Genomic DNA, 25,659 nt, shown 5'->3' with positions numbered 1-25,659 from the left:
CAAACCCAAGCCTGAATGAACGGTATTACTGTACTCCTTCATATTAGCATTATTGGTATAACATATTATCCATGATTGATAGCAAAAATCATTGTACATAATAAATATTGTGCTTTATTTAGAAAGATGACTTATAAGCACCGCTGTAGGCCTGCTAGATAGGGCTTTGATTTTCTAATAATACTATTAAGTTATCTAATCTATTCAAAATAGCTCGACCTGATGGCCACAATCTATGTTTTTCAGATGACTGGTATGATTAGAAATTTGGCTTATGACTAAGGCACGAGGCTCTTTTCTAGGAAAAGTTATTATCATCGTCAGTGGGTCAGCCCACAAAGTTTATTTGTCCTCTCAAACACCGTCTGAAGCACGACGCCCCCTCTGCCCCCTCTGTTCGGCAGAAGAGGAGAGCGGAAATCCCACCGTGTGCTTTATACCGTGACTGGCTGCATTCAGGCCTGTTAGGGAGGCGGTTCTGAGGAGCTAGTCTCCAGTCTTCTTTCTCTGTAATCTCATCTGAACAACTTAATGCACATCCATGGCCTCCCCCACCCGTGGCAGGCAATTGCTTTTAAAGAATCGGTTCACTGTGTGAAAGAGTAGCCTATTCTTCCCTTGACGGTCCCCACGACTTCTTCCCTCGCTTCTTCAACTCCTCTTGAAATCAAGACCTCCACGTCCTTCGTAAAGTCTCACCTCGCCTTGCTGAAGTCTTGTTCCATGTGTGACCTCCGTTATTAAAAACATTTGCTCTCGTCCAGGTTTACGTGCACTGTATTTGTCAACCATTCTGTATTTTCCCAATTACTAACTCCTCCCTTTTCCTTCAAGTCTTAGAAGAGGCTCTTTTCCCAAAGTGAAGCCCTTTACCTGCCCCTTTGTTCCCGTAATTCCATGATCTTGCTCTCATACTCCTCCACCCCGCCCACCACCTGTCTCTTTTCCTCTGTACCCAAAACCCTGTCTGCCCCTGCCGAATAGAGGTCTCTGAAACCAGTAATGAGCTGGCCTCTTCTTACACCTGCAAACTCTCCAAAGGCTTGGATTATAACTGTTGAGTTAGATAGATGATAGATAGATAGATAGATAGATAGATAGATAGATAGATAGATAGGTATCAGCAGTTGTTTTATATATATATAAAATATTATACATGTATATATATAACTGCTGTCATTTCCTTCTGAGCCTACCTTTTCTCCCCCATCCATGAGTATCTTCTTGCCAAATCTAAAGGCTTTATCCTCTGGCTTTAGCTTCCAAGATACTTGAAGATCTAAGTGCTTTGACCTCATATATCCACTTAATGTTTCATTACTGCCACATATACCAACTTGCTTGTCATATAAGAAAGAATAGGTCTGGTCTTTTCCCCAGTTCCAAGCTTCAAAAAACCCTTGGAATTTCCTGATAGGGTGTATTTTGTATTCATAAGGAGCCTCTTCCAACCCTCCCTGAGTTATGCTAACGAGGTGTGTGTCCTTAGATAGTTTCGAAGGATGGGTTGGCCATGCCAGAAATGCCAAGTGTGTGATGAGAGGGTTGAAACTTTCAGCCCCACCCCCTCCCCCAACCTTCCAAGAGGACAGGAGGGCTGGAGATTGAATCCAAGCACATGGCTAGTGATTTAATCAATCGTGCCTTTGTAATGAAACCCTAATAAAAACTCTGGACAGCAAGGTTTCCTGGTTGTCGAGCGTATGGATGTATCACGAAGATAACACATCCTGACTCCAAGTGGATGGGAGCTTTTGTGCTCACGAGCCTTCCAGCCCTCACCCCCTGTGTATCTCTTCATCTGGCTGTTCATTTGTATCCTTTATAATAAAATGGTGATTGTAAGTATAGCACTTTCCTGAGTTCTGTGAGTCATTCTAATGAACTACTGAACCTGAGGGGGCGGTCATGGGAACCCCTGAATTTGTAGCCAAGTCAGGCAGAAGTCAGAGTTGTCTGCAGCTGGGATCTGAAGTGGGGACAATCTTGTTGGGACCTTGCCCTTTAACCTGTAGGGTCTGCCCCACCTCCAAGTAATGTCAGAATTGAATTGGATTGTTGTAGGACACCCGATTGGTGTCAGTGAGTTGGTGTTGGAATGCACCACTGTTCTTGCCCAGAACAAGGACAAAGGAAATTGCTGTGGCCTCAGGTTGAGGAATGAAAGAATGACCAAGTTCACATCTACTCAGGCTACAACTAATGACCAGACCCCTCTAGACACCTGAACTTGCCCTAGATCCATAGATAGGAAACTATAAGACACCACCCCGCCCTCCCGGGGCTTATGATGTACCTACAGGAACGAGAACACATAACCCCGAATCCCTTACAGAACAATGAAGGGCAATTTACAACCATGTGCTAAGCGATTTGTCTACAGCGGACGAAGACCAGTCAGGATAAAGTGAGCAACTTAAAGCTCACCCCAGAGGCACAAAGGGACCATTTCAGTCTTCTCAGCATTCAGTAGATATTTACGTTCATTAAGAGCAAAGATAAGGAAAAGTTTCAGCGATCAAGAAACATGTGGTCATGGATCACCGTTGAAAGTAACTAGGGCACCAACCCATTTTTTTTTTCCAGAAAACTGGCAACTAACAACAATGAATAGGAAATAAACCCAGACTTTCTTGTACAAACTTTATTTCAGGATAAACAAACGGCCATGACTGATAAGGAAACAAAAATTTTAACAGAAATATTCTACTTAATATGTGTTGAAAGGACAACAACTTAGAAACATCAATTTTGCAGCCTCTGATGAAATAGGTGATTTAAGCAGAGATTGTCAATGGATGAAACCATTAGATGAAGTGCTGATGGGGAACTCTATGATAGACGCAGGAGAGACTGTCACCTCCCAAATCTACGGTTTAATTATAGCATCAGTAGGAGAGGGACAGCCAGACACGGTGTGCCGGCTGGTGTGAGGCCCATGGAGCACACAGCCCTATCCAGTAAGTAGTTTTGCCAAATTAAAAAAAAAAAAAAAAATGTTGTAAGAGACAAAAAGGAATTGAGTTAGCAAACTCCAGGGAAAATGTATAGGCCAGACAGACTTCATAGGAAGAGAACAGCAAAGTCAGGAGAAACGAGGACAAGAAATGTGGAAGGGTGTGTGCGTTTTTACAACCGCAAAAGGGGCCCATGTTCCACTGCTGGTTACCCTGGCAACGAGGTCACTTCCATCAAAGGAAGTAAGCAATGATTGGAAGCAGGGCTACACATGGCGACTGGTCAATGGCCCAGGAGGAGTTTGGGAAGAGTCTGGGCAGCAGATCACAAATGAGGCCACCAATGGGGAGAATTTGTGGATAAAAGGATTCTCTGGAGACTGCATCCTGGAGGGTATTGGCTGCTGTGACCTGAGGCTTCTCCAGCTGTGTTTGGTCAAATCTGAGTGGGCAAAATGTTATCACTCTTTGGTTCTATTTCTTCTCATCCGTGCACGGGATGAACCTCAGCAAGGAAAAGGTGAAGAAAGTTCTTTATCTCTCGCTCTCTCTCACGCTTGCTCTCCTGGGGCCACCCTGTGTGAACTGGCCTGGGTCCACTCTGAGTGGGGTGTAGACCTGGAGGGAAGAAGTTGGCGCAGGGAGCAAAATGTGATGATCCCAGTAACTGAACCCAGCTTAACCCAACCCAACCAAGAGGGTTCCATCTGAGCACCAACGGTGCCCATCATGCTCGCTGAGGATGAAAATTCTCAAAGAGGTACAGAATCCAAGTTACTTTCCCTTTGTTATAGGGCCAGGCTGGGAACTGCAAAGGAGAACTTCTCATGTTCTGAGGGACAAGGCTCCAGTTGACGGAGCAGGAAGTCATCACCCAGAGAAGGGAGAAGGCTCAGCTGTTGTGCTGGGGGTGCTGGTCAGGAAAAGGGATCCTTCCCCAGGGCTTGGCCATGGTGATGCCAGAATAACGGGAGAACAAGATAGCCAGTGGGTGACCCCTATGAGCTCTGACAGCGAGAGGAGAAACTGCCACAAACCACAAGAGACCTGGGAAAGCAAGAAGGGGGTGTGGCAGGTGGAATAATTACCCCCCAAAGATGTCCGCATCCTAATCCCTGGAACCTGTGAGTATGTTACCTTACGTGGCAAAGGGACTTTGAAAATGTGATTAAGGACCTTGAGATGGGGAGATGATCCTGAGTTATTCAGGTGGCTTCAGGTGGGTCCAATCTAATCCCGCGAGCCCTTAAAAGCAGAGAAGCAGTCCCACCTGAAGTCAGAGAGATTCAGCTGAAGGAGAGGCAGGTGAGGGATCTGAGCGGCTGTTGCCGGCTCGAAGGGCCGAGTCAGGGAATGTTCTAGGCTTCTAGGAGCTGACAGCCGCAAGGAAAGAGGAACCTCCGTCCCGCAGTCACGTGGACCTGGACTCAGCCAACGAGCCGAGTGACCTGTAGGTGGACCCTCCCTAGAGCTTCCAGGTAAGGAACGCAGCCCGGCCAGCGCCTTGGTTTCAGCCTTGTGCCGCCCAGAGCAGAGACACCAGCCAGGCGTGCTGGGCCTCTGACCACGGAACTTACGTGGTTTTGAGTCACTAAATGTGTGATCGTTTGTTTCAGCAGCTGCTGCCTCACGGGCAGGTGGCGGTAAGCAGCTCGGGGCCTGGGCCCAGAGGGGAGTCGGCTTTGCCGGCTCCGGGACCCGTCACTCCATGCCTGCGCAGCCTGTGTCCAGGGAAGGCAGCTCATGCGTAAGAGGAAAACTCTTTTCTTCCTCGGCCTTCAGTATTTCTGACACCAGTCCCAGTGTTCTTTTTTTTTTTTGGTTGTGCTGCACGGCTTGTAGGACCCCAATTCCCCGACCCGGGATCGAACCCGGGCTCTTGGCAGCAAAAGTGCCCAGTCCCAACCGCTGGACCACCAGAGAATTCCCAATACTTCTGACACCAGATTGGGAGTGGGGGGATTTTCTCACACTGAGCAATTCTGCGACACCAGCTGTGTGTCCCACAACTCGATTCAATCCTGACCCTCTCTACCCGGAGTCCATGTCAGACGCCACGGGTGAGGGGCTCAGTCCCACAGTACGGCCGCCACCTCCACTTTAGGGTCCAGGCCTCCGGTACTTCTAACCAACCAGTTATAAATCGGGGGTTCCCACGACCCCCTCCTCAGGCTCAGGAGTCTTCTAGAATGGCTCCCAGAACCAGAAGAGCAGTTTACTTACTAGATTACCAGTTTATTATAAAAGGCTGTAACTGGGGAACAGCTGGTGAGGGCTCTCCTCCTGCCTTGCACGCGGCTGCCTTTTTGGTGTGTCTTCACATGGGGGAGAGAGATGTGGAGGGCAGGGAGAGAGATCTTTACTATCCCTAATTTTCCCCTTATTTCCTCCACCTGCAGTATTAAAGGAAAATGCTGGTTTTCTTCTGTGTGTGTGTGTGTGTGTGTGTGTGTGTGTGTGTATTTTTTTTCAGATTATACATTTAATTCAGGTGTATTAGAGAATTTTGAAAAAAATGAAACCCACTTCTAAAAGTCACCCCTGATCCCTACCACCCAGGAAGGATCTCGGTTAAACTTCCATCTGTTTTTCTATGCATCCATACAAATACATGTATATTTACAAAGATGGAATCATCATGCTTATATTATAGAGTGTCTCGCTTTTGCCACTTAGTACGGAATCATGGGTACTTTCTCTTGTCATCCAATGTTCTTTGAAAACACCATAATATTCCATCATATGGATGTCATTGTATCCCATCATATGGATAAGTCATCATGGGGATGTAATTTAGTCATTCTGTTTTGTTGAACATTTTCGAAAAAGATTTTGCCTTTTGAAAAATGGCCACAACACACCTTTCTGTACGTAAACCTGTTTTTTTTTTTAATTGAAGTATAGTTGACGTACAATTTTATATAAGTTATAGGTGTATAATATAGAAAAATGTTGGTATTCTAACAATTCCGTAGCTATTCCTACTTTGAGCGCGTCCGCCCGTGGGCATCGGGCAGCTTCCCACTCATAGTCAGTGTGCCAGGTCCACCACGTGCAACTCATCTTTTCCTCTACTCCTGAACTCTTTGCAGCCGTGCTCTTGCTGCCATCCTGTGGTCTTCGAGAGAATTAAACTAGCCTGTGCAGAAAGCAGGAAAAGCCCTAGAAAAAGGTTAGGGTTGCTTAAAGCCACTGTGGTGCAATCGCAGGAGGTTCATTTTGAGGCATGATCCATGCAATAAGGCATCTTTCAGCAAGCTATTATTTCCACATACTGTTCGTTAACTGCTCACTGATAGAGAAGGAAAAGCAGACCAAAGGCTCTGAAACAACTTTTGTCTGTTAATTCGGCTTCCCCCAAGCCTAGGGACACTGGATAGATTCTACTGAAGTAATCTGTGGTATTTCTGAAATCATTCTACGCTGTGTCTATTAGAGAAATGAGTCTTTCCCATCGACCTCAAATTTGACCATTAGGGATTCAAGTCTTTGAGTTCTGCAGGCATTCCCACTTTTGAGAATCCCCTATTAAAATGGTAATCAGGAGATCCTAAAAAAATAAATGGAGTGGTGTTCACGAATTGGGAGATTTAAGATTGTTAAGATAACAATACTACCCAAAGGGATATACAGATTACAGATTCAGTGCAATCCCTATCAAAATCCCAACGGTATTTTTTTTTTTTTTTTTTTTTTTTTTTTACAGAAATGGGAAAACTCATCCTGGAATTCATAAGGGGTTTCAAGGGACCTAGATTTCACAACTAGTACAAAGTGACTGTAATCAAAACAGAGTAGTATTTGCAGAAGAATAGACATATAGACCAATAGAATAGAATTGAGAGCCCAGAAATAAAGCCTTACATTTACGGTCAATTGATTTTCAACAAGGGTGCCAAGATCGTTCAATGAAGAAAAATGTTCTCTTCAACAAATGGTGCTGAGAAAACTAGATATCCACATGAAAGAATGAAGTTGGACCCCGTCCTTATACCATACACAAAAATTAACTCAAAGTGGATCAAGGACCTAAATTTTAAGAGCTAAAACTATAAAACTGTTAGAAGAAAGCCTAGAGGAAAATTTGCATGACCTTGGATTTGGCAATGGTTTCTTTTATTTATTTACTTATTTATTTTTGGTTGCATTGGGTCTCCGTTGCTGCGCGCGGGCTTTCTCTAGTTGCGGCGAGTGGGGCTACTCTTCGTTGCAGTGCGCGGGCTTCTCATTGCAGTGGCTTCTCTTGTTGTGGAGCATGGGCTCTAGGCACGCAGGCTTCAGTAGCTGTGGTGCACAGGCTCAGTAGTTGTGGCTCTAGAGCACAGGTTCAGTAGTTGTGGCACACGGGCTTAGTTGCTCCGAGGTATGTGGGATCTTCCCGGACCAGGGCTCGAACCCGTGTCTCCTGCATTGGCAGGTGGATTCTTAACCACTGCGCCACCAGGGAAGTCCCTGTTGGGGACTTCAATGGTTTCTTAAATATGACCCCAAAAGCACAGGTAACAAAAGAAAAAGATGAATTGGACTTCATTAGATTAAAAACTTCTGTGCCTCAAAGGACAGCATCAAGAGAGTAAAAAGACAACCCACACGATGGGAGAAAATATTTGCAAATAATACATCTAATAAGGATTTAAAATCCAGAATACATAAAGAACTCCTACAACTCAACCACAAAAATACAAAAACCCAATTAAAAGGTGGGCAAGGGACTTCAATAGACATTTCTCTAAAGAAGATATACAAATGGCCAATAAGTACATGAGAAGATGCTCAACATCATTAGTCATTAGAGAAATGCAAATCAAAATCACGAGGAAATGCCACTTCACGTCAATTAGGATGGCTATAATTTTAAAAAGAAAAAAGAATATAACAGTTGGAGAGGATGTGAAGAAATTGGAACTCATGTACATTGCTGGTGGGATCATAATAGGTGTTATGCCTATTTATATGTCTGTAAGTATATCCATTTGTCTACCCATATGTTTCTCTATATATGTCTATATCCCTGTGTCTATTCATATGTCAATGTCTGCATCTACATCTTTAAGCAATGGTAGGTTAGATCGATCACACTCTGGTTTCCCACAGCTGATTTCTGTCGTTTCTAACTTCGGATAGAATTAAGGTTAGAATCAAAGAGAAGGGAGGGCATTCCCAGCAGTGGGTATAGCCTCTGCAAGACTGATTCTGGGGCAGGGAGTAAACCGGCTTGGCTGGATCCGATGACAAGCCCCATCTTCAGCTTTCTCCCTGCCCCAAGCCTGGCTCAGAGCTCGACACCTGCAGAGTGTGTGCTTGTGGACTTGCTGTGAACAGAGGATGAGAGTGGGAGGTAGTTCGGAAGAGTAGGTTGAAGGTAGATGGTGGGCAGTGAGCTTTGGGAGCCACGGAGAGCCATGGATGGTTTTTGAGCTGGGGAGTGAAGAGCATGAGAAAGGCAGGGTTTGGGGGAGATGGGCCAAGATGTGGTAAGTGGTCACAGTCATGATGGGGGAGGCAGGCTGGGCTGCTCTGACACGTCCTGGCTGTTGTGGTCTTGGAAAAACATAAAGGAGGCCAGTGAAGGAGGCCAGTGAAGAGAGTTGCTTGAGATAATGGGATGTCCTTGATTTGCCCCAAAGTAACTTTCTAAAGTTTTGAGGGTGCCCTTCCACCACTCCCCATACCCTTGGTGAGCTGGACCAGAGTGGGCACGCTAGTTCCCTTCCCACCTCTGGAAAGGAACACTCCCTTGGCATTAGTAACCATCATTGTCAATCATAACCTGTGAACACTTTCTATTACGGAATCCTCACAGCTACCCAAGAAGTCCCCACTATTACTATCTGCATTTTACAGGTGGGGAAACTGAGGTACAAGCAGGTGAAGTGATTTGCCCAGGTCACACAACCAGGAAATGTCAAAATGGGGATTTGAACTCAGTTCCGCAGCACTGTGGACGCTGCCCATTGTGGCCACCACCAGAGGGCACACTCCACCAATTCCAAACTATTTTCCCAATTATGATAACATTTCTCGCCGTCCTCAGAAAGGTAGTGCAGAGACAGATTTGGGCCTTTGTCCCCACTCCAACCCTCATTCCCTGGGGATCCTTGGCCAAACTGATGTGCCATTCTGTGCCTCAGTTTATTCATCTCTATAAAGGGGCCAAGAACAGGACCTACCACCTCATAGGGCTGCCAGGAGATTAAATAAGACCCTTGCACAGCACCTGAAACAACACTCAGTTAATGTTACTTTTTAGCATTAATGCCGTCTAAGTACGCTGTGCTTGTCTAAAGCCGCTCCATGGAGAATTCTGGGTGACACTTCCCATTGGCATTTGGTCCATGTTCTCACTGTGGACTGACCCGCTGGAAGCAAGGGCAGGCACATTCCTCATTAGCCAGACCGTGAGGGGTAATGGCTTGGAGCATGGAGTTGGGGGTTCAGACAGACTTGGGTTCAAATCCCAGCTCCATCATTTGCTGGCTGCGTGATCTTGGGGAAGTGACCTCACCTCTCTGAGCCCCAGTAAAAAGGGAATAATAATCGTTTGCATCATTTGGGCTTGTTGAGAGGATTGTGTGCAGTGCCAGGCACTACAGAAGCCAGGAAGACACGGGAGCTTGCATGGGTCCCCCGGCAAAGGGGCAGACCTTACATACTCAGGATCCTGGCCTGTGCTCTCCGCTCCCCCCATCCCACGAGGGCCCCTATCTAGAGGCTACCCTGTTCCAGCCAGTTTTTGAGGTTCCCATCATTCAAGAGAATGGGGCTCCCGGGCAGAGAGTACCCAGGCCCTACTCAGGGATGGCCCAGTCAGCAAGAAGCAGGTCCTTCTGCTGTGACAGCATTGTCCCAGTGCACAGCCTTTGATCCCCTCTAAGGATCATATGACCCCCCTGTGGCTATTGCTGACAAAGCACCCCAGGTGTGCTGCACGTGACCACCGAGCAATTCCATGTTCCGGTAGACTTGACCCCTGATAACGACATCTGACATCCACTTGCCGGGCACATGACATGCGTTTTCCCCTTAAAGTTTTCTCCTTAAATCAACAACCCTAAGACAGCCAGGACACAGTTAACCACATTTTAAAGACAGAAAACTGGAGTCCAGGAAGAGAGATAACTTTCCCCAGGAACAAACTCAAGTGAGCAGGGAACATGGATCTCGCTGATCCAAAGACCTAATTCTTATCTGCTGCCTATGGGGGCCCCCAAATGGGAAATTCAGAGTCCTACCAAAACTGACTTAATTTTGCTAATGGCACAATGGCAACGGCCCCATAGAAAAATACTCAAAGAATGTGAGCCGACAGTTCACGGAGAAGAAAATGCAAATAGTTACTAAGCCGATGGAAACTTGTCAGCTTTGCCAACAGGGAAAAATACAAATCAAAGCGATGATGAGAAAGTATTTTTTACCCATTGTGTTGGTAAGAAGTAACCCAATTGTTAAAAAATCAGTGCTGGTCAATCCCACTACGGGGCATATACCCTGAGAAAACCATAATTCAAAAAGAGTCATGTACCACAATGTTCATTGCAGCACTATTTACAATAGTCAGGACATGGAAGCAACTTAAGTGTTCATCGACAGATGAATGGATATAGAAGATGTGGCACATAGATACAATGGAATATTACTCAGCCATAAAAAGAAACGAAATTGAGTTATTTGTAGTGAGGTGGATAGACCCAGAGTCTGTCATACAGAGTGAAGTAAGTCAGAAAGAGAAAAACAAATACCGAATGCTAACACATATGTATGGAATCTAAAAAAGAAAAACGGTTCTGACGAACCTAGGGGCAGGACAGAAATAAAGACGCAGACGTAGAGAATGGACTTGAGGACAACAGCACAGGGAGATCAGCTTGGTGCTTTGTGACCACCTAGAGGGGTGGGATAGGGAGGGTAGGAGGGAGACGCAAGAGGGAGGGGATATGTGGATATACGTATAGCTGATTCACTTTGTTATACAGCAGAAACTAACACAACATTGTAAAGCACTTATACTCCAATAAAGATGTTAAATTAAAAAAAAATCAGTGCTGGTGAGAAAGCAGGGAAACGGATACTCCCTGATAGGACATTGCTGGTGGGAGTGTGGCTTGCTACAGCTTCTTAAGGAAGGGATCTGCTACAGCTGTTGACATTTAAAATATGCATGCCTGTTGATCTGCCTTCCACTTTCAGGATTCTGTCCTACAGAAATAAAAGCATCTGCACCAAAGCTAAATGTCTTCAAGGATGTGTATGCAGCATCGTTTGCAAGGGGCAAAACCCAGAAACACAGCAAGTACCCACCTACGTGGGAGTGTTTGCAAAGTTATGGCACCTTCCCTCATCCCACAGAATATCAAGCAACTATCATAATGAATGATTTTAGACTTAAATGTACCAGCATGAGAGGATCCCATGAAGCATTATTAATTTTTAAAAATGCAAGTTACAGAACAACATCAACGATGTGAGCCTACTTTTTACAAAAGTGAAATGAAATCCAAGTTAGAATTCTTGTATGTGTGTATTTGCACACACCTGCTCTTAACTTTAGTTATCTGAGTCAGGGCAGGGGCAGGGTGAGCGTGTGGTGGGTCCTTAGAAGGGGGTAGAGGGCAGAGTTAATTTCATTATTTTATTGATTTTCAGTCTTTAACAAACTTTTCTTTCTGTCCTTCCAATAAGAAAGGAAAGACACACTTGTGACAAATGAAATGATATTATGTATAAAGATGCACACTTGTGACTCCTTTTGCTCCAATCCCACTCCCGGGTTTATAACTGTGAAGGTCAGTGTTATGTGTCAACTTGGCTGGTCTACAGTCCCCAGTTATTCAATAAGCACTAAGCTAGGGACTTCCCTGGTGGCACAGTGGTTAAGAATCTGCCTGCCAATGCAGGGGACACTGGTTCAAGCCCTGGTCCAGGAAGATCCCACATGCGGAGTAACTTAGCCCGTGTGCCACAACTACTGAGCCTGCGCTCTAGAGCCCGCAAGCCACAACAAGAGAAGGCACTGCAATGAGAAGCCCGTGTAACCGCAACGAAGAGTAACCCCTGCTTGCCACAACTAGAGAAAGCTTGCGTGCAGCAACGAAGACCCAATGCAGCCAAAAATAAATTAATTCATTAATTAATAAAAAAAAAAAGCACTAAGCTAGGTGTTGCTGTGAAGGGATTTTGTAGATGTGATTAAAGTCCATAATCAGTTGACTTTACATAAGGGAGACTACTCTAGATCATCTGGGTGGGCCTGATCCAATTGGTTGAAAGGCCTTATATGCAGAGCTGAGTCTTCCTGGAAGAAGCAGTTCTGCCTGTGGATGGCTGGTACCCCCGAGTTTCCAACCAGCCCATCCTGTGAATTTCAGACTTGCCTAGCCAGCCTCCACAGGCCATAAATCCATTCCTTGCGATAGACCTCTTAACGTGGGTCTCCTACTGGGGTTATTTCTCTGGTTGAACAGTGACCGACACAATGCCCTAGAAAAATTATTTTACAAGTGCACCAGAAGATGTGTAAAAAGATGCCATCGGTAGCAAAAACCCTGGTAACAACACACATATATCCATCAACAGAAAAATGGATAGATAAACGTCGATGCAGTCATGCCATGAACTGTTTATTACACAGCACGGAAAATGCACAAACTGCCACCACATAGATGACAGGGTTGAAGCTCACGAACAGGATGGTGCAAGAAAGAAGCAAGTCACATAAGAATATATAAAGCACTATTTGATTTATATAAACTTTTTTTTTTTTTAATTTTTGTCTGCGTTGGGTCTTCGTTGCTGCATGGGGGCTTTCCCTAATTGTGGCGAGCACGGGCTACTCTTCGTTGCAGTGCACGGGCTTCTCATTGCGGTGGCTTCTCTTGCTGTGGCTCGCGGGCTCTAGAGCGCAGGCTTGGTAGTTGTGGCACACAGGCTTAGTTGCTCCGCGGCATGTGGGATCTTCCCAGGCCAGGGACTGAACCCGTGTCCCCTATATTGGCAGGCAGATTCTTAACCACTGCGCCACCAGGGAAGCCCTGATTTATATAAACTTCAAAGACAGGCAAAACAAAAGTCATTGCTTAGGAATACTTATATAGTGGTAAAACTATATAAATAGGTATATAAAATCTATATAGATTATATATACTATATAATCTATAGTATATATAATATATAATATATATCATAGATTATAACATTTTATATATTATACATTATAATGTATTTATTATGTGTGTTATATATAAACACTATCTTATAGAGGATACATTATATACATTATATGTGTGTATATATATGTATATAAAACAAAGTTTTACACTTATAGTGATGGAGTGATTTACACAGTTAGCAGGTTGATGGTGATTTCAGGGACCCCTAAGGTACTGATAGCTCTGTTTTTTAACCTGAATGGAGGGCATTTGTTTGTCCATTTTATTATTTTTAAGTTGTAAAGAAAGAATGTTGCCTGTCATTCCAGTTCTACAAGGATCAAGTCATCAGCTGCTATAGCTGCCCTCCTCCAGTATACCCTGAGGGGAATTCAGGATGGAGAAAAACAGGAGGAAGTATTCTGTGTTTTGGATATATGGCCTGTAGATGGTCAACATGCATATCTAGGGAAGGATTTCAATGACCCCAGATTCTTGCATCTTCCCATCCATAGAAAAGCACTAAAATCATTAACTTGAGATGTCTGCTTTTCTGTGATGAGCAGTAATCTTTTACCGAGATGTATGCTTGACTATATGTATTTCCCAGCCAAAAAATTTATATATATACTGGCTTCTCCCTGACCTCTTTGGAGCAGTTCCTCTGAGCTATCTGAGATGCTGTCTCTCTGACTATAGTCCTCAGTAAGGTCCCAATAAAACCAAGACTCAACTGTTGTGCACTTTTTTCAGTTGACACCACCCAGGCCGTGGGCCTTCTGAATAGGGGGGCTGAATGTCAGACAGATCCGGCCTTACCTCTGAGTGATGCAGGGCACTCAGCCCATGGTGGTGAAGGGGACTCACTTGGGGTCACACAGACCTAGGTGCAAATCTTTGCCACTTCCTGGTGGGTGTCCTGGGGACAGGTCGCTTCATCTCCTTGAACCTCGATTTCCCTTCTCTGTGAAATGGGGATCTCGGTAGCCCTCACCCCACAGGGCTATTAAATGGGACAAGCACGTGGACGCTCACTGTAATCTACACGGCTATATTCTGTAATAATCACTATAATCTGTACACCGAGATTCCAAAGATATCGTGCTCTGGACCACAGTGTTGGTGGTCACCACAGAGACCACAGGTGTCCTCTCTAGGGTGGGGAACTAGAGTGCTCGGAAGGTAAGGAAGGGGGGGGCTGGCAGGGAGGAGGGTGGAAGACCACCCAGAGGTCGTAGCATTTGAGCTGGGCCTGGCACAGGAGTAATAAGCGTTTGTCAGGTAGAAAAAGGAAGGGCTGGCATCCCAGGCAAGGGGCTCAGAAGGAGCAGCGGCGTGGCCGTGTGTAAGTCCCCCGCTTCCGGGGCTAGAGTGGGAGGGGGTGGAGGTGGGGATAAAAGATGAAGTCGGAAAGGTGCGCTAGGACTGGACGCTGAAGGGCCTCGATCGCCCTTCAGAGGGCTCAGAGTTGGGCCTCGGTGCTGATGGTGATGAGGAAGCAGGACGGACTTTGAGAGAGGGAGGTGGTGGGATTAGATGCGTGCCAACTGTGGAGGTGGGGGCGGGGCTGCTGGAGGAGGAGGAGCGTGACCTCAGCCTCAACATCCCCAGTGCCAGCCTCGGTGCCCTCCCCCACCGCAACAGAAGGAAAGACGGAGACGGCCAGAACTTCCCCCGGAGGCTAGGAAACTGGGGAGGGGGGGGCTATATCCGTCAGGGCGAGTAGATCGACTAACTCTCCCGTTTTGACCTATTTGCCATCTTCTTCTTTTTTTCTTTTTCAGCCCCACTGCGCGGCTTGCGGGACCGTAATTTCCCAACCAGGGATCGAACCCGTGCTCCCTGCAGTGGAAGCGCGGAGTCCTAACCACTGGACCGCCGGGGAATTCCCTGCCATATTCTTCTTTTAAAAGCCACCCTGCTAGAGGGAAATGCTGAACCCAGTTAGGAGATCTCTCAAACGGAGGGAGCACAGCCAGAGTTTTTGTGTGTAAGGCGGAGCGTTCCCTGCCTGGGATCTTCTCAAATACTTCTTATCACCACTGATTACCAGAAGCATTTTGACGCCATCTCACCCACCCGTCCCTCGGGAATAGAACCCTCTAGTTTCACCCTACAATGTACCTCTCCGGCCTCCTACTGTTTATACCCACCAGGTTTCACCTCAGCTTCTGCTTTAGCGGCGAAAACAGAACCGACAGACCTCGAGGGAGCCTGTGCCTTTAAGGGAAGAGGCGGGGCGAGCCCTTGGGGCGCGTCCTCTGGGCGGGGTTGTATAAGGGGCGAGGCCGGCGCGGGGCTAGCCGGGGCCGAGCGGTTGGATCAGACTTGGACGCTGCCGCAGGCGGGAACCTCGGGCTCTCGGCGTCAGGAGCAGAAGTTCCGGCGGCTCGGGCCGGCGGGCAGGGACTGGAAAGGCCGCGAAGCCCGGCGGGGTCGAGGTGCGGAGTTTGCAGGTCCGAGGCTCCTCGCAAGGTAAGAGGAACCTCCCCGCCCGCCTGGGCGCCGCGGGAGGACTGGCGTCCGGAGTTCAGCTTCTCAACATCCGCCTGGATTGGGAAACGGAGCACATTGACGTTCCCGCCTCTCTGGCACCTAGAAAGTGCAGCCGCAAAAGTGATTGCAGCCCCAGTTTCCTGCCCCTGCCCCTTCCTGTCAGGTGTGCAGATCTGAGCGTCTGAACGCCTGACCTCGGACAGGCGCACGTGAAGCGCTCCGTAAATGCTCCCTTGTGAATGAGTGCGAGAAATCGGCGGCCAATAAAGAGGAGACAAGTGCTGATCCTCAAGTTGGGAACACCTGAGGCGCGAGCCCTTATTAAGCCCTTACTTACCGTGTGCACTGATGCGCCAGCATTTGTCTTCATTTTACAGATGAGGAATCAGAGGCTCAGAGACATGAAGTGACCTCCCCAAGGCCACACAGCTCGTTAGTGGCTGAGACTGTATTTCAGACCTGGAGTGTCGGGTTCCAAGTCAGTGCCAAGTGCAGTTACAGAGAACAGCAGGAGGGAAGAGCCTGTCAACAGGTGAGGAAAGAGTGCTGAGACAGGCCCTTCTGCCCCCTTTTCTTCCCCCAGAGCCGCCGCCTCCCCCTCCTGCCCCTGCCAGGACATTGAGCAAAGATTTACCAAAAAACGTTGGTAAATCTGGGCTTTGTTGTTTTCTGGGCTTTGCTTTGCTTTTCTTTTTCTTTTTTTTAAAATTAATTAATTAACTTATTTTGGCTGTGTTGGGTCTTCATTTCTGTGCGAGGGCTTTCTTTAGTTGCGGCGAGCGGGGGCCACTCTTCATCGCGGTGCGCGGGCCTCTCACTATCGCGGCCTCTCTTGTTGCGGAGCACAGGCTCCAGACGCGCAGGCTCAGTAGTTGCGGCTCACGGGCCTAGTTGCTCCCCGGCATGTGGCTTCCTGCCAGACGAGGGCTCGGACCCGTGTCCCCTGCATTGGCAGGCAGACTCTCAACCACTGCGCCACCCGGGAAGCCCCTGGGCTTTGCTTTTCTTGAAGGCAAAACAAAATATGGTCAACTACAACATGTGGAAGAGCCAAAGAAGAAAATTAGTGTGCCGGGGACTTTTATTTTTCTTTCCAGTTTAATTTCTTTGGAAGAAAAACAAAGCTGCTTTTTCCCTGGTGTTGAGGGAAAAAGTCAGATGCTAAAGTCCAGCCCAGCTCTGCAGCTAACAGGCTGTGTGACTTTGAGCAATTCACTTCCTCCTGGGCCTTGATTTCCCCATCAGAGGAGTTATTAGCCTAGGTTTCCATGGAAACACTTCCGGGGGGTTCAGGAAGAAGGGCTATCTAATCTGTATGCTAAATGAGTCAGGCCCATCCGGAATGTGGGCTTCTACCTGGGCTTTCCTTTGGTGTGGGGAGGAGGAGGGGCAGTTCTTCAGCTGAAAAAGTTTTCAGGCCCCTCCTGTTGGGTCCTGCAGTCTTCAGTGACACTGTCCCTCTTTCTCACCCCTACCCTACAGGCCACTAGAGGTGCCAGCTGTTTGGAACTGAAACACTACAGAAGGGGAAGCGGAGAGTGAGGGCTAGGCCCCTTGGGGGCTGATGGCCAGAGGACTGCTGGATCTGTACTGGGTGCTGCGCTGGCTCTGTGTGCTGCTGATGGTGGAGACAGTGTCGGGGGCCGGGGGCCCATCTGCAGGGACCCGCATTAGCTCCCAGTTTCCAGCCTCGGGTGTGAACCAGAGCCCTGTGATAGACGTGAGTGTCCAGGCAGGAAACTGGCATCAGGTGGGGGTGTATTCATCCAATCAAGTATTTATTGAGCATCTACTGTGTAGCAGGCACTGAGCTAAACCTTGGGATATGCCACGGCATGTATACTGTAGACCAAAATCCCTGCCCTCATGGAGCCAGCGTTCTCTTAGGAGGATGGATAAAGAAGTACACATGTAAATTTCAGGTGGTAAGATGCGACGTGCTCAGCAGTTAATAGGGTAAAGTGATATTGGGGGGTGGGGGTGGGGGCTGAGAGGGAGAAGGAGTATTTCCAACTATTTCAGCTTGGGGGATCACAGGTGGCCTCTGTGAGGAAGGGACCTTTGAGCCAAGCCTTGAATGGAGAAAGGAAGCCACTTATACAGACATCAGAAGGAGGAACATTCCAGGTGGAGAGAAAGGCACGTGCAAAGGCCCTGAAGCAGGAACAAACTTAGTCGGTTTCTGGAGCTGTGAGGAGGCCAGAGTGGCTGGAACAGGGTGAGTGAGGGGGAGAGTGTTAAGAATGGGGATGGAGATGTAGTGGTGGTCAGATTACAAAAGGACTTATAGGCTGAGGCTAGGAGGTGGGATTTGTTTTATGACAGTGGGGAGCCAGTGGAAGGTTTTAAGCAGGGGGATGTCAAGATCTGATTTATTTCTTCAAGGGCTGTCTCTGGCTTCTCTGGGGAGAGTGGATTGAGAGGGTTGAGGGTGGCAGTGGGGAGACCAGTGGGAAGGCTCCTGCAGCTCGCCAGGTGATGGTGGTAGTGGGAGATAGGAAAGAAGTGGTGGGATTTGGAGGAAGTATTGGAGGCACAACAATCAGGGTATGCTGATGGCTTAGATGGAGGGGCATGGTGGTGGAAGAAAGAGAGGCATCAAGGATGGCTCCAGATTTCTGGCCTTAGCAGTGGGGGGGGGGGTGGTGGAGGAGGATGGTAGTGCCACTGACTTGTATGCACAGAGGGAGAAGCAGTGGGGACGCTTGGTGAGAGCAAGCAGGCTTCCTCCCGAGGCAGGGAGGTTTGGGCCGTTGAGACAGGCCAAACGGAACTTGCATCATTCTGTTCTTATGTGTGTAAGGGGAAGAGAGGTCACAGTGGATCCAGAGTGAAAATCTGAAGGCAGGAGACTGCTCAAGATGACCCCCTGCTGCAGGGGGCTGGAGTTCTCTCCTTGTATTCTCTTCGGTGAGAGAACAAACGAGTAACAAACTCCTTCCCACTTGAACTGACAGCTGAGAGTGCTTAGCGCCCACACCAACTTTCTGGGGCTGCAGAGTACCTTCATGCCCATCGTTCGAGGCAGACAGACAGGTAGTTATGCCTATTTTACAGATGGGCAAGTGATTTGTGGTTACTGTGGTTATAAAATTGACTGCTGCCTCTTGGGGGCAGGAAAAAGGGAGTTAACTGTGGCTTGTGTCAGATAATCTCTGAGTTATTGAGCACTTAGGCCAGCAATGTGCCTACCTCATCAAGTCCTGTACCCAAAGCCCTGAGATGAGTATGATTATCTCTGTGCTATAGGTGAGGACGCTGAGGTTCAGGGAGGGGAAGTTGGCCACGAGGGAAGTAGCAGAGCCAGGATGTGAACTCGTGGCTGCCTCATGCTGAATCCAGACCCCTCCCCTCTGGTTCACTTGCCTCCCAGGACTGACACAGGTGGCTGCCTTCCTGGAAGTCCCGCCAGCCTCTGGCCAGCTACTGTCTGGCCAGCTTGCAGGCTGGGAAAGGCCACCCACTCCTCACCTAGGTCCTTTTGCATAGTCATTCGTTCAACAAATATTTATTGAGCACCTGTTACGTGCCAGGAGCGGTGCCACATGTGGGGGTAATTCAGGGAGCAGATAAGCTTGGTTCCTGCCCTCATGGAGCTTATACTGTAGTGGGGGACACAGATGAGAAACAAGTCAACAGGTAAATCCACAGGATTTCACTGGGTGATGAGGAGAACAAAACAGGGTGGGATGTGATGGAGTGAGATGGAGCTGGGTAGCCGCTTTGCCTCGGGCTGTCAGGGAAGGCTTCTCCGAGGACAGAGACCTGAAGCTTTGCAAAGATCTGGGGGAAGAGCAAGTGCAAAGGCCCTGAGGCAAGAGCAGAATGATGTGTCACAAACAAACTTTGAGAGGCCTCTGCAACAGTGAGCTAGGGGGTGAGGGGTGAGAGAGGAGACAGGAGAGGTAATGGAGGCCAGATCGCCTGGGGCTGTGTGGACCACTGTGCAAAGTTGGCCCGTTCCTAGGGGTAAGACGGGAGCCATGGTAGGATTTAGAACACAGGAGGGACGTGATCTGATTTCAGTTTTTACAAGGATCCCATTGGCTGCTGTGGGAGAATCAACTGTAAGGGCGGAGGCAGGGAGCAGGCTGGCAAAGCGATCCGGTGAGATGGTAGTAGCAGCTTTGGGAAGGGGTCCAAATTAAGATTTTTGGAGGGGAAGTAGAAGACAAGGTTCTGCTGGGCCACCCAGTGCCCCATGCCCTAAGCCTGGGCTGGCCCGAGTGTGGCCTCAGAGGGCCAGGGACAGGTTTGGCATCAGACCACCAGGGCCCAGTGGTTCCAGGGCACTCCTTTCGGGAAAGAGGAGGGTCTGGAAAAAAATCTCCGCTTAGGACAGATCTGACCGAGGCTGGACATTTAGAGCTGACCCTTGTGGGGTGGAGGTGCCCAAGCTAACAGGTGCAGGGAGCTCTTTATCTCTAGTCTCAATTTTCCCCTCTGGAAAAAAGAGTAATCAAAGCTCATTATACTGAGCACTGACTGTGTACCAGGCACTGTTCTAAGCACATGGATTAACTCATTTAATCCTTCATTTCAGGAGTCGGCAAACTTCAGCCCACAGGTCAAGTCAGGTCCACTGCTGGGTTTCGTAGTCCAGGAGCTGAGAATGGGTTTTATATCTTCAAATGGTTGAAAAAATTTTTTTAAAAGAACACTATTAAGTGACACATGAAAACTGTGTGAAATTTGAACCTCAGTGTCCATAAGTCCAGTTTTATTGGAATACAGTCATGCTGTTTATTATTGCATGTGATACTTTCACACGACAAAGCAGAGTGGAATGGTTTCAACAGAGACCGTCTGGCATGCAGAGGGGAAAATATTTAGCCTTTTATAGAAAGAGTTTGCCGACCCCTGCCTCATTTTATAAAGGAGGGAACTGGGGCACAGAGAAGTTACGTGAGTTGTCCAAAGTCACACAGCTGTGAGTAGGGAAGCAGAATTTGAACCCAGGCTGCATGGTTCCAGAGCCCTGTCCTCATAAGCACTGTACCACCCAGCCTTGCTGAGCAGTTGTCACAAGGCCATGGGGCCTTTGGGAAATGGCAGTGTTCATTTTCTGCTCTTGGGTTGGTGTCCTGGTGAGAGTCCTGTGATTTTTCCACCCCTTTGAAAACTTGCCCTATTGGGGTCCAGCTGCAGGGTTGGGAAAATAGGAGGAGGTGTAGCTACAGGACGTAGGAGAGTGGAGTTGTAGCCCCAGGTCACATCTACAGTGCCTCTTTGGCGGGCTGATCAAATGGGGTTAAGAACGTGAGAAGTCTTTGAGAGTACTTTAGTGTCTGCAGTTAACTGACTCTAGATGAGTGTTTGAGTTTCCTGTTGCTGCTGTAACAAATTATTACAAACGTAGTGGCTTAAAACAGCACACAATTGTTATCTGGGGGTCAAAAGCCCAAAATGGGTTTCACTGGACTAAAATCAAGGTGTGGGCAGGACTGTGTTCCTTCTGGAGGCTCCAGGGGAAAGTCCATTGCCTTGCCTTTTCCAGCTTCTAGAAGCTTCCTGCATTCCTTCCTTAGTTTGTGGCCCCTTCCTTCATCTTCAAAGCCACCAGCCTAGCATCTCTCTCAGTCTCTCTCTCTGTCTCTCTCTCTCTGACTCTCTGACCTATGCTTCCATCACATCTCTTTCTGTGACTCCAACACTCCCACCTCCCTCTTAAAAAAACCCTTGTGATTACATTTAAAGGCCCCCAGATAATTCTGGACAATCCCCCCACCTCACGACCCTCAATTTAATCACCCCTGCCAGAGTCCCTTTTGCCATGTAAGGTCGCATATTCGCAGACTCTGAGGATTAGGACCTGGACATCTTTGGGGACCACTATTCAGCCAGGGAGGATGAACCAGGAGCTTGTGACTCCACATGTCCCTCCCAGCCCCCTCGTCCCCCAAGCCATCCCCGTACTGCCCATGCACCTGCACAAGGAGGTGCCATTGGCTGCAAGTAGGGAAAACCTGAGCCTTTTTTTTTTTAATCCTACTATAGTTTAATTAATGGTATTGTACCAATGTTAATTTCTTAGTTTTTAAAAATATTATTATTTATTTATTTTTGGCCGCATTGGGTCTTCGTTGCTGCGCGGGCTTTCTCTAGTTGCGGCGAGCGGGGGCTACTCTTCGTTGCAGTGCGCGGGCTTCTCATTGTGGTGACTTCTCTTGTTGCAGAGCACAGGCTCTAGGCACGCAGGCTTCAGTAGTTATGGCACACGGGCTCAGTAGTTGTGGCTCGCGGGCTCTAGAGCACAGGCTCAGTAGTTGTGGCTCGCGGGCTCTAGAGCTCAGTAGTTGTGGCACACGGGCCTAGTTGCTCTGCAGCATGTGGGATCTTCCCGCACCAAGGCTCGAACCTGTGTCCCCTGCATTGGCAGGCGGATTCTTAACCACTGCACCACCAGGGAAGCCCCCAAGCCTTTCTTGTTGGGCCCCAACTAACAAAATGGAAACGATTTAAAATTGTCCCCTTAATATTGGAGTTGTTTAATTGTTTGACTTCTTAATGGAGCCAGCGTGGACTTTGATAGTGTGCATTCTGATATTCAATAATAAAGGGAGTGTAGAGAAGCACTTAACAAAACATATGTGGCACCAAGATGCCAGTGGCCAGAGTGGGTTTGATGAACACCGCTCTGTAGGTGAGGAAAACAAGACCCAGACCCCTTAAAGGGGCTGCTGAAGGTCACCCAGCCAGCTGGTGGCAAAGCTGGGTCTCGACCCAGGGCTGCTTTTCCTCTCAGCTGACCCTGTCTCCTATACCAGTCTTACTGGTATAGGATTGAAAACTAACGGCCCACGGGCTCGTCTAGCTGCTGTGGTTTTGGTTTTGGTTTTGGATTCAGTTTTTTGGGCAGTGTGGGGAGGGGTTTTCTTTCATTTTGTAACTTGGATGCCTTTCAGCAGGGCATGCACCCTCCAGCTCACCACCATTGCCAGCAGCCGCGGTGGTTTTAGACATTTATATAATCTGCCTGGCCCCCAAGGCATTGAGTTTGCAACCCTTTCCTGTCCAGCCTGGCCCTTGAAACTTGTTCACAGAGGGGAAAATATTTGACCCTCTCTGGATTCCCTGGGTGTCCTTAGTGATTCAGGGAAGAGGATGAGAAGGGAATGAGATGATCTGAAAAGTCACCCACCCCAGACTCAGAGCAATGCTGCTTTAACTCTACCACCCCTGGGCAGAGCTGGGTTCAGGTCCTGATGGGCTTCGAGGGAGGGGATGGCCAGCTTGGGGCGCAGGGGCAGGTAGGCTGCAGAGAAATGCAATTCTGGAGGCCAGATTTGGGGGACCCGCCTTGCTGACTCACTCTGCTGTCAGGGAGATGGAGACGAGCTGGGCTGGGAGCATCTCCCTGCATCCTCCCTGGCTGACCCTGAAGACCAGGAGGTGGGGAAGAAGGCAGGAAGAGGAGGCTGCCCTTGCCCAGTTGAGCTGTTTCCCCAAGAGCTTCAGCTAGTAACTTTCAGGCAGAGCTGAGTTTGAAACCAGCTAGCAGTGGTAGGCTGTGTGCCCTGGGGCAAGTCACTTTGCCTCTCTGTACCTCGGTTTTCTCATCTGTGAAGTGGAAACAATTGTACCAACCTCCTAGGTCTGTTTTGAAGACTGAGTTGGGGTCCAGCACAATGTGTGGCAAAACAATTATGAGGCCATACTGTGTGCAAGACTTTGGTGGGAGAGACAGACATTAAAACAAGTCTGTGATCCTACAAATAACTGGGGATTTCAAAACACGAGAAGTGCTTTGTAAAAGAAGACCGAGGGTGATGGGAGCTTATAACTGGGGGATCTGCCCTACGCTGGGGGGTGATCAGGGAAGGCTTCCTGGAAGAAGCGTCTAAGAATTGGAGGATGAATGAGTGGTGTTCTTTTGAGGGAGGTGTACCAGGCAGAAGGAACAGTGCATGAAATAGGTACGGTGGGTCAGTGTGGCGTCTGTAGAGAGCCAGTAAGCAAGGGATGAGGAGATGACCTGAGGGCTCAGGGACAAGAAATCTCATCTCCAGTTTGGCATTGGTGGGAGTTCAGAGAAGGCTTGTGGAGGGGGTGGAACTATGATTTGACAGAGCTTTTAAAAAAAAAAAAAAAAAATTATAATACAGTATACATAACCTAAGATTCACCATCTTAACCATTTTTAAGTGTACAGTTCAGTGGCATTAAAAACATTTACACTGTGCAACCATCACCACCATCCACCTCCAGAACTTTCTCATCTTGCAAAACTGAAACTCTCCTTATTAAACAACTCCCCATTTCCCCCTCCCCCGAGCCCCTGGCAGCCACCATTCTGCTTTCTGTCTCTATGAGTTTGACTATCCAGTTACCTCACATAAGTAGAATTACATATACAGCATTTGTTTTTTGCAACTGGTTTATTTCATGTAGCATGATGTCTTCAAGTCTCATCCATGTTGTGGCCTGCGTCAGGATTTTCTTCCCTTTTAAGGCTGAATAACATTCCATCGTGTGGCTATGCCACGTTTTGCTTATCCATTCATCCACTGATGGACGCTTGGGTTGCTTCTAAACCTTTTGACTACTGTGACTCATGCTGCCATGAATATGGGTGTGCAAATGTCTTTTTGAGACCTGACTTTCAATTCCTTTTGACATATACCCAGAAGAAGATTTGCTGGATCATATGGTAATTCTGGGTTTTTTTCCAGTTTTATTGAGATACAGTTGACCTACAGCACTGTATATAAGTTTAAGGTGTACAGCATAATGATTTGACTTAACATATATTGTGAAATGATGCCATCATCTCATAGAGATAGAAAAGAAAGGGTTTTTTTTTTTCCTTGTGATGAGAACTCTTAGGAAATACTTCAACAACTTTCATGTATACCATACAGCAGTGTTAACTATAATGATCACCTTGTACATTACATCCCTGGTACTGGTTATTGTATTTTTAATTTTGGGGGGGGGAACTGCCATGCTGTTTTCCACAGCAGCTGCACCATTTTTACACCCGCAACAGTTGCACAAGGGTTCCAATTTCTCCCCATCCTCCCTAACACTAGTTATTTTCTGGTTTTGTTCATTTGGTTTGTGTAGTAGCCATCCTAATGGGTGTGAGGTGGTATTGACAAAGCTTTTGAACATAAAGTTTGTGAAGGGGGAGCTTCTAGGCAATGCCTAAGCAAATGCATAACCTCACAAAGGCCTAATATCCATTATATAAAGAGCTTCTATAAATCAATAAGAAGAAGCAAACAATTGAAAAAACTAGCAGTTTAAAGAAGGAATACAAATGGCCATTAACACACGAAAAGAGCACTTCACCGTCCTCTGGGACTTGCAGCTTAACAACAGGGAGATTCCTACTACATTGGCTGGAACCAGACGTATGGCAGCCATCCTAACCCTAACCCGGTAGGGGTGCAAGTGTAAACTCCTTTCCCATTGCTGGTGGGAGTGTGTCTAAGTAGAGCTTTAGGGAGGGTCTTTTGGCAAAATCCATCAAATGTTTAAGATGTTTCTCCCTCTGCAACAGACACACTATCAGGGCCCTGCCCATATCCTTTGGACTCTACCATTTTGGTGGGCTTCTGTGGACTTCGAGTTCCCAGCATCTTTTTTCAGAACCACCCATAAGCATGGTAGGCCAGAAGTGCTGGGGACCTAGCACCTCCCTCCCTGGCAGTGCTCACCTGATGACTGATAGGAGTTGGTGTATAAATACCCCAGCTCCCTTGCCCTTGGGATTACCAGCCCATGGTGGGAACGATCTCAACCAGCCTTCACTGGTTGCATTTCCGTCCCTGAGTCTCTTCTCCCTCTCGGTGCTTGTGTTCTATACACCTCCCAAATATCCTGCTTACTTAGACATCCTTGTCTCTGGGTCGCTTCTGGAGGAACTCAGACTGGGTTACTCTCTGACTCAGCACTTTCACTTCTAGAATTCTCTCTGACAGAATAGTCTCACATGTACTCAGAGTCATGTGCAAGAGAGTTGATTTTGGTAATAATGAAAAAGTAGACACACTCAACTGCCCATCGGTAGGGAAACGTTACCTCTACTATGTATCATTCATGATGTGAAATCCTAA

At 47.6% G+C, this 25,659-nt stretch overlaps 1 protein-coding gene across 1 annotated transcript in view; it reads left to right on the top strand.

Annotated features, from left to right (window-relative positions):
- The first annotated feature begins 17,123 nt into the window (after positions 1 to 17,123).
- The window catches only part of SLC8B1 (solute carrier family 8 member B1), a 29,217-nt gene continuing 20,681 nt past the window's right edge, over positions 17,124 to 25,659 (top strand). Inside the window, exon 1 of the mRNA XM_068562340.1 lies at positions 17,124 to 17,318. Coding sequence (XP_068418441.1) covers positions 17,163 to 17,318 — 156 coding nt within the window. The 5' untranslated portion in view covers positions 17,124 to 17,162. The remainder of the gene's footprint in view (positions 17,319 to 25,659) is intronic.

Source organism: Eschrichtius robustus, chromosome 14 (assembly GCF_028021215.1).
Source record: "Eschrichtius robustus isolate mEscRob2 chromosome 14, mEscRob2.pri, whole genome shotgun sequence".
Lineage (NCBI taxonomy): Eukaryota > Metazoa > Chordata > Mammalia > Artiodactyla > Eschrichtiidae > Eschrichtius > Eschrichtius robustus.
Note: the sequence above shows the minus strand (reverse complement) of the source record. Positions and strands in the feature narration are given on the sequence as shown.